This window comes from Xylocopa sonorina, chromosome 12, assembly GCF_050948175.1.
Source record: "Xylocopa sonorina isolate GNS202 chromosome 12, iyXylSono1_principal, whole genome shotgun sequence".
Taxonomy (NCBI): Eukaryota; Metazoa; Arthropoda; class Insecta; order Hymenoptera; family Apidae; genus Xylocopa; species Xylocopa sonorina.
In genome coordinates this window covers 9345312-9357310 of record NC_135204.1, presented here as the reverse complement: position 1 = coordinate 9357310, position 11999 = coordinate 9345312, and the positions used below count along the sequence as shown (strand labels likewise).

The window sequence follows — 11999 nt, the reverse complement described above, 5'->3', positions numbered from 1 at the left end:
TCGTAAGAAGGCTGATGGTAACTGGTGATACGAGATAAAGGGAAAGACCGTTTTATAAGAAATACCTTCCCCTCCACTTTCCTTTATATATAAAAGCTAATTTTTACGTCATTAATATTCATAAAGTTAATCTGCATATGATTGCTGGTTAAAATGACCTTTGAATACCTGATCGGTTCATTGTTTGCGGTGATGTTTGATCCCAAAAAATCGCTGACCTTCTGCAGAACGGGAACTTACTTTCAGTGAAATGTAAAAGCCAATGTTTATTGTCAGGTTCAAGTAAATGGACTGCTTTTACCATTGCTGTACGTATAGCACGTCTCTTTGAGCAAGTGTAGGCGAGGAAACGGGAAAGCGATAGCTGAAATTAAATAATTAAAATGAACCGCTTTCCTTTCCAAGTTACACCATTTTTAGTGAAATTCTGCACTGTAAGGTGCATGAATTACTGAAGAATTAGGCATATATATATATTGTATATATATTCTAGGTGAAAATATATATACACTTTTGTCCATTTGCAGAATCGTTTAAGGACACGATTATCATAGTTGCGTGGATCTTGCATGTACTTCGTATAAAACGGTATCAAGCAGAGAAAAATGGGAAAACGTTGAACTCTAAACATTTGAATACCAAGCCACTTTCCCATTTTTACGCAAGTTTTTTTTTTTTTTAAGAATAGGATCAAATAATGAATAACAATTAATCAATTGTCCATTGATGTGGTTTAAATACAAATATGCAATAACTTGAAAGGACTAAACACTAAATCCTTTCATAACTTTTAGAGTCGAACTAACGAACTGAATCGTGAAAGTTGCGCAAGGATACAATTAATACTAATCATTGTATTAGAATGAGTACATTGGATTATTGCCATTGGTTTTAATGAATATCCATTGGTTCCACGTTATAAATGTCAAGGGTTACCGGATATCGCATTTCTTTACATAAATACTCATATGCCCCGTTAGTGCCCCTAGTTGCAGGAACGCATATTAATTATTGCGTGAAATTCAAATATACCGAAGTATATAAACAAAGCTGATTTATTATTAAATAGCCGATTAATAAAAAAATTTTCCGAAACACAATTTTAAGTAGACTATGATGGAGAAGCGATTTGCAAACGCTGGTAAGTTATGCGAATGCGGTTCACTGTCTATCGAAGTCGTCTTCCAGGTCAAGGAAGTTCTATTCGGAATAAGCTTCTTACATGTACACAATTTCTGAAAACAAAGTGCGTTTTTCCGCGGAACATGGAAATTAGGCACGATAATTGGATTAAATTGCATTATTTTACAACAGTATATCGGTTAATGTTGTCTATTTACATTGCATATAATTTAATTACTTCAGGCAGTGTTACTGAAATAATTACATAATTTATTAGGAGACGCGAGGATAGGAGAGCGTTTTGTTTCATTATAATAATTAAAAACATCGGTGGAAAGAAGTACTTAAATATATTTTTGACACCATTAAATACATATCTCATGTATAAATCTTTCTTCTGTTAATAAGAGTATTTTTATTTTAAACTAAAAACTTACAAAGATTTCTCGATATAAAAATTCCAAAATATATTATAGTCATAGTGACCGTATTCTTTCTAATAATAATTCTATTTTAACTAAATAATACAATTCTCTACGTTTATGTAATAGTCACCAGTACTAAGCATTAACTTCAGATCAATTCATACAAGCACGAGTTGCTTATAATCCAGAAATTAGTCTTAATCCTGAAAGCTCGTTGAAAGCAGAAAATTGCTTTTATGATATAAGTATATAACCACATACAGGAGTAATTTGGTTAACTAATACTACAAAGTACTATTCCCTTTTCGTAGCGAACTTTTGAGATCTGACTCCAAATAATCGTCGAATAAAGTAAAACAAGTAGAACGAAATATAATTGAACGTAAAATAAATGTACAAAACGTTCTTGCACGAGTACGGTCGTTAATAATACCTCTTAAGTAACGATTAGGTACTGGCAAGAATGTACCGTGTATCTAAACGCGACTTAAATGAACTAATACATTCTGAAATTGGCTTTTGTAGCGCAATACTATAATATATAAATGTTAACTATATAATCTAATTTAAACTATGGGGAGCGACTGTGGGATTGTCAGAAATATGTCTACAGACTGTGTTCTAGAGTAATTTAAAAGTTTCTTCAATGTTCACTTGTCTGCTTAAGTGTTATCAGACGTTTGCAGTCTTGATCTCGATTCTTTTGCAGTCTCTATAGTCGTACAAGTGATATAGAACATTTGTTAATACTAACCAAGTATATTTCAGTATTTCGAAACATCAGCAAATTGTACTCTTTTTCCTTGACCATCCAATGCTTCCATTAAACTCGACGTAAAGCTAAATTCCGAACTGCTTTCATCATCTTGATCTCTGTACAATAAAAAGAATTATTGCTCCTTTTGTCGAGTTGAAATTTTTAAGTTACGTAAAAATTATATATTTTCGATCACGTACAATGTATCCAAACTCGTAAGACTGCCATTTCGTTCCGGTATACAGGAAGGGCCTCCGATCTTTAATAATTCCAAGAATGAATTTACGGTTGCTATATAAATCCCTTTCGATCCAGCCACACCTAAATAACGAGGACTAGATAACTCGATTAAGATACGTTCTGGATTACTTGTCGCTGATGTATACGCCCCTTGATCGAGTTTTACGATCTCCACGGATGAGAAGTGAATAATAAAGAGATACGGTCTGCGGAAAGCTGCGAGGATACAAATATATTAATTCATATTTAATACACAAGGTGTGTTATAAACTTTATTACCAAAGGCAAACGGTAAATGATTCCACGTTGGATCGATACTGCGAGTTCTTTGGCCATTTTCGTTCACGAACATTCCGAATTCATTATAGCAAAGCAAAAGCTCTACTTTTCCAGGTACAAGGGAAACGTTCAAAACGCATACTGGAAAAATGCCCAGTTTAGCTACTCCTGATAGCGCAGCTTTTACTGAGCTATCGTCTTCTTCAGGAAAGTCTATAACATCACGCAAACCCTGAAGTATTAAACATTGCCGTAAATTTGAACAAATTTTATCTGGCACTTCGAATAACAAATAACGATTTCATTCATTGGGGAATTGTTCGTTAGTCCCGAATACTAAGTCTGGGTCACATGAGCAGCGAAAAGACGCCTTTGTAATGTATATGAATAATCGTACGAGTGATACTCGCAAGAATTTAGAACAGGATAGCATTGTAATCAATATCAGCAGTCGTACGATTCGTGTCCTTCAAATTAAACGATCATGCACACGTGTTCTTACTAATTTAGTTACATGACCAGACATACTTTTAGTAAAATTCATGATAATGTACAGTGAAATATTAATAGCTTAATTAATGTGAACTATATAATTCGTTTCAGAAGAATCAGGTTTAGTTACTCACCATCGACACAATAATTGTTAAGGTCGATCTGGAAAAATTTATTGCATCCAACTATAAGGATGTTCTGGGTAAATATGGCACAGCTACATGGCTCAGACGTTTCGAGTTCCCGAACTCCGATAAATTCCCCAGGACCTTCATCCGTGTACCATTTAAGCAATCTGTGTTTCCAATAATTAATAAGTGAACTTTATCGAACACGACGTGCTGATCAACGGAGTAAAGTTAAGCTAGAGAAACCTACATAACATGGGTCGCTGTTGCTGCGCAAAGCATATCTCCTTGTAATTGGTACAGGTGGCAGCTGTCGGTGCCTGTTAAAACTGCCTTCGTATTAATCGCTGGCCTTGAGCATTCAGCGGCCACCGCGTTACTCTTCAGTTGCCTTAGACTACAAGACACTAATTGCCTACTTTCACCGGCTATCATTAAAGCTATTCCCAAATGGGGATATAAAGTTAATTGATGCACCCTCTTCACACCGCGAATCGCGGTGAGCGTTCGCGATTTGACGCCGCAGTACGAAAACAAACCCTCCTCGGCGCCCAATAGAAGAACATTTTCTTCGGTCAAATTCACGGCACAATTCAGGTCCAACTGAAAAAGTACGTACGCGCATCATTATTGTTGAATCGTGATTTTTATAAATATTATTCGTTAACTGAAAATCATAGTGGTGTATGTTGAGAAGAAGAAAACGCCATATTATAATTTCCACTGTGATCTCAGCTAGAACCAAAAGTTATACGTTCTGGAACATTATCCAGGTATCCACCTATCGACGCGAGCATCGATTCGTGGTATGTACACATATAAAGCAGAAAGATCTACGGTACGTTTCTGTTAACTGCTCAGTCGGTCGCGATCAGATGTAACAGTAAGACGCGTTGTAGAACAACTTGTATACGTGACCTCAAGAATGTTTTGACATATGAATATGTATGAAAAACTTAGAGACATAATAGAACGCTAACTCGAAACAATAAAATCTTCAAAATGTGTTCCGTTCGTCGCATACACCATTGTGATCCTCTCCGCCACTCGATCGTTTAAGGATAAGAGATGTGCTTACTTGATGTTTCTCTAGTCTTAATATAATTTCATACTTTTTACTCCTATGGATAGTACTCGGATTATTTTGACTAGTTACAGATTTTAAGGCCTTCAGCCAATTTTTCTTATCAGTTTGGGTTAGTGCCATTATATCTAGACGTGATGTCGGCCAACAAGTGGTCGATGAATTGGATTCCACCCTAAAAATGAACTGTACGTCTGATTTTGCTGTTCCCATTACATCTGGTTGATGCACGGTGTCCAATACGATGAATCCATCTTTATCAATTAAATCTAGACGATTTATCGGTGCCATTCCGGATGACGGTTGATGATCATAAGTACACAAACATGTCCCTTCTAATCGAAGGTACTTCCTTTCCCAACAGGTTTTCGAGCGGTCTGGAATTTTCACCCAACTTTCTACCGTCACACTATTACTTTTACTTTGTTTACTGCACACATCCTATTCACAACGAGGATCACAAATTACTATAGAATATACAATTATATTGCTAACAAAGTGTTAATTGCATAGTGTTAATCGTTGGTTCTTCAGTGGTAATTTATGAATTCATTAAATTATGAAATTCTATACCTTATCGGGCAAATCTGGTTGATCTATAGCCAGCGTCTGAACGCTACCGGACGACGACAAACTTTCGTCGCTGTTCCTCCAACTTTTGCCAAATTGCTTGGCAAAACCACCCGGAAGGCCGCAGGTAGCTGGAACGTTAACGGCGCATTTTAAATGGGTCATCACCTGACACTCGCTGCAAATTGCAGCACGTTTCCCAAACTGAATGGAGTCCAAGCACGCGGAACATTTCCCGGCTCGCATAGGTAAACCGACTTCGAACCGATGAGGTATGTTGTGCCCGATTCTTTGCGGTGACGAATGCTTGCACAATGTACTAGTGGAGTGCTCGGTCGCGTAATTCATATTTTTAATATCCGGTGCCGTTGGAGACGTGGGTGCTGAGTTCGAAGCATGCATAGCTTTCAACGCCAGCAGCTGATCGGTTAGCGTTTTGACTTTGGCACGTTCTTTCGCCAGCTGATTTTCTAATTCTCGATAACCGACTGGCATCCCAGTGCCACTAGGTGGCAAGTTCTCTTTCTGTTTGGTACCGAGTATCTTATCGCATACAGTTTTCTTCTTCTTACCGCATTCTTCTAATTTAAATTGTAAGTAGTCTATCAGCTTTGTCTGTTGTTGCCTGGTACTTTCCGCTTTCACCTCTCTTTCCTGATAGAATTGCCGCATTTCTTCCAAGATACTTTCCAGTTCGCTGATCCTCATTCTAAGTTCCTGGCCTTGGTCAACGCTATTCTGTAAATCATTCATCAACACGAAATTAGCCTCCTTCAATTCGTGGACCCTGGTCAAATGTTGACTGCTTTCCTCTTTAACCATCCTTGTTTCCGCTTTGGTCAGTTCTAGTGCTCGTTTCAGCTCGGACAGATCGCACTCCAATTCTCCACATCTATTGGTCAACTCCTCGACTTGCGCGCTCAACTCTTGCACAAGCTTCTTGTACTGATCTCTCTGTGCGATCAAACCGTTTCTTTCGCTTTCTATGTCGCTCGTCTCCGACTCAAGTCTCTCGATGTTTCGTTCCGCAGCCAGTCTGAGTGATCTTTCCTCATTCTCCGCGGAACGTGCCTCGCGAAGTTTTGCCTCGGTCGCCTCCAAATCTTTTTGCAGCTTCATCTTATCCTGAATCAATATATTTTCCCGCGTCTCGTGATCGCTCGTCAGCCTTTCGTAATCTGTGAGTTGCTCCTCGAGCACCGTGCACGTCTCTTTCAAAAGTTCGGTATTCAGCTCGTAACCTTTGATCTCTTGCTCCAATTTCTCTATCTTGGAATCCAACTCGCGTTTCGTCTCGTTGTATTTCGCGATTTCCTGCGACAGTCGTTTATTTTCCGTGTTCAAACTATCGACGCGTTCTTGATTCACTCTAGCTTGTTTTCGCGCTGCGTCCATTTCTCTGCGTAATGAAGCGCTCGACGATTGAAGTTCTTCTATCTGATTATTCGCTTGGGTCAAAGCTCTTTGGGCCGAATCAGCTTGCATTTTATTTCTCGACGATTCTCTCGTGATATCGTTCAGCGAAGCTTTCGCGCTATCTAGCTCTATCAACAGCTTCTTAGACTTCTCTTCCTCCTCTTTTATTTTATTATCCAACCTTTCGATCAACCTTTGTTTCTCCTCTTGTAACGTTTTAACTTTCTCCTCCGCTTTTTTGCCTTCTCTCACGGCGATTCGTTTATCCAAACTCACATCTGACAGTTCTTTCTCCTTTTTCCATAAACTGATCTGCGCCTGCTTCGCGATCTGACGTTCTGCGTTCAAGTTCTCTTTGGCAATTTCCAGTTCCCGTTCTAATTTTTGCAGTTGCTCTTCCAAATGCGTATCTGTTTTTATTATTTGTTTAATAGCCATCGTGCTTGTGCTTGGTTGTTCGGATTCCATTTTAAGGGTAGCGTTCTCAGTTTCTAACTTTGTAACGCTCTGTTCTAAACGTCGTAACAATTCTTCTAAATTGCCAACTTTGCGTAGATGTTCCTCTGCGAACCAACAAGTGCACTGAAGACCCGTTCTATTACGAAATATACGGCAATAGTTAAAATTAATTACTATGTCATACCTTCTTTCTCGAGGGAATCCTGTAGTCTCTTCTGCAGCGCGACTTTATCCTGCGCGGCTTTTTCCAAGTTCAAAGCGAGGGCTTCGCTTTGTTCCAGGTTCATCATAGTTTCACTTAAGTCAGACTTCATTGCCTTTAAACAACATGCAAGCACGTAGACTATAAGACTAAATAATTTTATACATAAGTTGAGATTAAATGAGATTGACTATATGCACCTGTAATTGTTGCTTCAATTGATCGTTCTCAAGTTTCGACATTTCTAACTGTTCTTGCATCGTGGTAACCATTTGCTCTGATGCCATAGCATTATCTAATTGTTTTGATCTTTCTTGCAATTGTTTTTTCAAAGCTTCTATTTCCGCATCTCTAGCTGGTATTGTAGCTTGTATGCTACGTAATTGCTCTTGACAGTCTTTCAATTCGTTTTGAGCTAATTCCAAAGCAACGTTCAACCTTGACTGACGGCAATGATTAGAATCTTGTTCGTTCCTCAGTTTAGCCTCTAAATCTGTGTTCTTTGCTGTCTCTAAATCCAATTTTGTTCTAAGTTCAGCTATCTGATTGTGCGCACGCGCGGCAATTTCTTCCAATTTAGTTTCAACACCTTGAACACTTTGCCTGCTAAGTTCTCTTGTTTTGGCTAGCGATTCTTTATATTGCATCTAACATACAAATACAAAGTTTAATATGAAGCCTCCGCATACATTATTAACCTATATGTATGTATGTTACTAACCTGAAATACTTTAAGCTTGTGCAATTCTGCATTTGTTGTTTCAAGTTCACATTCTGTTCGTTGTAATCTTGAGCTCATCTCATTGTTACTAGTGCACAATTCTGTGATTCTTACAGTTTGTGCTTCGATGTGTTTATTCAGCTGTGCAATTTTATCCCTCTCAGCATTTTCCCACTTGCGTTTAGCATCCTTTATTAAACTAAGTGCTCTAGTCTCTAAGTCTCGCCTTTCTTGACGCTCTAACTCTAACATTGTAAAGTAATTATTGATTAAACATTGAATGTAATTAGTTGTATACACTATACATTAGGTTCTACTAATTATCATGCTGTTACTACCATATCCAGTTATATAATAGCATTTATCCAGCAACAGGATAAATGGATTCTTTAAATTAAGCGCCAGAAATTCATAATTGCTGCTATAATATATATTCAATGAGATTAATGGTCATGGGCTAATGAAAAAAATTTCATGACCTCTCTATTGATCAACGTAGTACCATAGAACCGTACCTAGCGTTCTTTTAATTCCTGTCAACTCTGATCTTGCCGCAACTAGTTCCCTTTCGAGCACGTCCCTCTCTTTATTGAATGTTTCCAATCTCTTTGTTTTCTCTTGAAGCTGTGCTTCCAATTGCATCATCTGACTGACTTTATCTTGAAGCTCGAATATCTTTTTCTGCTTTTCTTGAATCTCCTTCTTCTTGGTGTCCAACTGTCCCTCCAGTTCGCTTTTCTCCTTGGTGAATTTTTCCAACTGACCAGAATGACGCTTGTGAAACTTGAACTCGAAGATGGAGGAACAATCGTTCGAGACATCTTTAGGCTGATCTTCTGATTCTGGTGCATCGGTACTTTTAGCATCGCCTGTAAATGTGAATTTCTAAATGAAGAAATACGCGTAACCAATCAACGTTAGCTAAGTTTACCATAAAGGTAACAGCGGAAAGATAGTATTTCAATATATTGATTAAGAACAGGCACGAATATTATTGTTCTGTTAAAATTAGGCTTCTAAGGCAACGATATTTACGAGGAGATCTAACGAATCTCTAGTGAGTAAGCTACTTATTGTAGAACAATAGTTATTGTTCCATTCATTGGTAACTACACAGACCGAGCTTATTTCTCAGTTGCGTACAAATTCGTTGATCGATCGAGAAGGGTTAAAAGATGACGATTAAAAACTTTACCAAGGCTTTTACGTGTTACATCTAAATCACATTTTGTCGGCCTTAATTCCCTTTCCAATTGTCTTTTCTCTTTCGTGGATATTTCCCACGGGCCTGACACTATCGTATTCATAACTGTTCATAACGGTTGCAGGCCGAACCACCACGTTTGTAATTCAAAATTCTGTTTGACGCCGAGAAATCGGGATTCGATACAGATGGCGTCCGCAGTTGTCGAATCGTTCCGCCATCTGGATTCGTGGACGAGAAGAGTTCGTTTGGTCGTCGATCCCATCAGAGAATTAACATATTTAAATAAGAATACTAGAACGAACATCGATATAATCGCAAGCCAAACCAGCATTTAGTACGTATAAACTTTCTAAGTAGATGAACTTGATATAATTCATTCATTTTATTCCGCGACCGCATTGTATTTTACTATTATAAGTTTGGCCCAACTTACGAACCATTTTGAATTCACCAATTCTAACTTTCTTCTAACGAACAAAGCATTCGATCGATACAATTGTACAATTTAAGTACAATGCAAGTATAAAATATTGTGTATGTAGAATTTAGGGGTAGGTGATTAGTATAAATTATAATACTAGTTTCATTGGTAGAGTATCTTTATTTTACGTATTCGTTATACGTATATAGTGTTGTTCATTGTTCCTCAAATAATCTCGTAGGGTTGCTAATTTATAACCGTGATACGAACTTTCATTTACATATATAAATATCTTTGGTACATTCGTTACAGGAGAGAAAGTATCAGAAACTATATCTACGCATACGACGAACGGTATAATGTAAATTAATCCATACGGCGAAATGTCAGGGTTGCGATCGTGCCTGGATACTCCTTTTACGCGATACTGATTTTTCTCATCTTCAAGTATGATATCGCTGCTGAAATCTGGCTCGTACACGTGTTTACACGTTTACCTTGTATAAATCATGCATTCAAATAAACCATATTATTTTACTCGGTCGGTAAAAAATAAAGCATGCTTTACCAGCCGACGATTCAGTATCATGTCCTTCTTATCGTCCGCGGCAAAAGGAGTAATAAGGATTGAATTAATTTCACATCGTAGAAAATTAATTGCTATCGAACCCACTGTCTCTTCGATTAGTCATCTCGTATTAGATATACAAAACGAATGTTTTAGTGGATAATCGACATTTTTATTCGTGACTAATTCGATACTCTTCTTTGGTTTCAGGTGATGCCCTCGTCTCATCTGTTTACTTCCTCGAAGCGGCAAGAATCTCGGGTGGTATTAATACTACGTCTTAACATTACGTCACATCGCAACTTTCTATATCCTTCTCGTAGTACTGTTATAAAAATTTTCTCGACATTTAATCACGTGAAAGGAATCCCACAACTCTTGGATCCCGATGTTAATACTCGTATAGATTATGCTCTCTCTGAATTGAAAGAGGGAAAGAGAGAGAGAGAGAGAGAGAGAGAGAGAGAGAAAAGGAAAGAAGAAGAGATCTGTCTCGTCTGTCGTATTAAATGCCATAAAATATTTCAACGATTTTAAGACACGACAATTATGTCTGCGGCAATTGGAATTGGTTTCACGTATCGGAGGTTTTCAAAACGTTAGTACTTGAAACTAGCAAATTAGTTATTTCAGCATTCAACGTTTATGGTACTTAATTTCTTTTTTCCTTAATTTTATACCTACATAATTTTTTAGGAAACTGTACATAATGAACGCGTCCACGTATCGTTGGTTTTACGCCAGATCATCGGGGGGGATTCTAGGTCTCGATCAATTTCGGCGGGTTTTCCCCGAATTTTCTTTACACGATTAATTTTCCGTCGCACCGGAACCATTTACTTTCTCAGAGCCGTTCTACTGTGACACGATGGACACCGAGTGTCCTTTTCCTGTTTTCCCTATCTTTTCCCCGGGGCATTACCCCGCGATTAGACGGCAGAGAACGTTACGTGGAATTACGTAAGCTCGTTTCCATGAGTTTCAGAGCGTATTGCCGGCGTAATCGTCGCAAGCCGTTACTTTGATGAGATTGAACTTCCTTTGACGATCGCAGGTCCGTGCATTTTATTTAAGAAGCACTGTCGTTTCATGTAAACCGATCGGCGGCTTATACGGGAGTAACTGTATCGATCGATTTACATGTACGATTAGAGAGTGCATGGATATACGGAATCAGATTCGTGATCTGGCTACAGTTTCATTTCTGTTTAAGTTTCAGTGTGGTTAACCGGTCGCATTGTGCAGCGGTACGAAAATAATGATCCGGCCACTGGAACAGACAGAAGCTATTGTTTAGTTGACTACGCTATTGATACATGGATGGTAACTAAAGTTATCAAGTTCTTAACTAGTCAAGTACAGAACGATGGAATTATTGAAGCATAAAAACGTTGAAAAACGCAGGAAACAATGGGGCAGACAAATTTCCTCTGTCGCAATAGAGCAAGCATACGTAGCAGTAGGAGTTACAGGCTTCGGTCTTGTAAGGTTTTAGTAAATTGTCTAGTCGTTTCCACGCTGGCGAGCAAAACTTGGAAACGGTTTTTCAACGAGTCTTCTTCCCCTTCGTTTTTGCTTTTCTTCACTTGGCTATCGACATTAGTCCCGTTGGATTTTGCTCGGAAAACACGTTTCGCGTTCCATCGAACCGGTGAGAACACGCACACCGTTTGCCACGATCTTGTTTTCCGCCAATAATATGCAAAGATGCAAACAATAACCGGCTTCAAGCTTAATTACCATCCGCTGTTATCGATGATCGATACATTAAGATTCGTTTCGTATTTTCTGCGACAAATTATTATCGTCCCTGATTCAGTTTCAACGGGCTTGGCAAAGCTTTTCAGATCGTAGCAACCCGGTGAGTTCGTCGCTTTTCGAGGCTTTTCAATGTTCGCTATACGAGAT

The 11999-nt window shown here is 38.3% G+C and overlaps 1 protein-coding gene across 2 annotated transcripts in view; it reads right to left on the bottom strand.

The window, feature by feature from the left end:
- The window catches only part of LOC143429569 (uncharacterized), a 33774-nt gene extending 24504 nt beyond the window's left edge, over positions 1–9270 (bottom strand). The window contains exons 1-12 of one of the 2 annotated variants that reach the window (XR_013102552.1): positions 9091–9270; positions 8411–8764; positions 7896–8140; positions 7375–7821; positions 7157–7289; positions 5101–7076; positions 4522–4968; positions 3694–4046; positions 3450–3610; positions 2824–3036; positions 2505–2760; positions 1993–2420 (exon numbers count right to left, since the gene is read on the bottom strand). Coding sequence is in view for 1 of the 2 variants with exons in the window: in XM_076905218.1 (XP_076761333.1) it covers positions 2312–2420; positions 2505–2760; positions 2824–3036; positions 3450–3610; positions 3694–4046; positions 4522–4968; positions 5101–7076; positions 7157–7289; positions 7375–7821; positions 7896–8140; positions 8411–8764; positions 9091–9202 (4806 nt within the window). In the remaining variant the exon portion in view is untranslated. Of the gene's footprint in view, positions 1–1473; positions 2421–2504; positions 2761–2823; positions 3037–3449; positions 3611–3693; positions 4047–4521; positions 4969–5100; positions 7077–7156; positions 7290–7374; positions 7822–7895; positions 8141–8410; positions 8765–9090 lie in introns of those variants that run through there. The other variant, XM_076905218.1, reaches the window with a different exon arrangement.
- Between the last annotated feature and the right edge of the window lie 2729 nt (positions 9271–11999).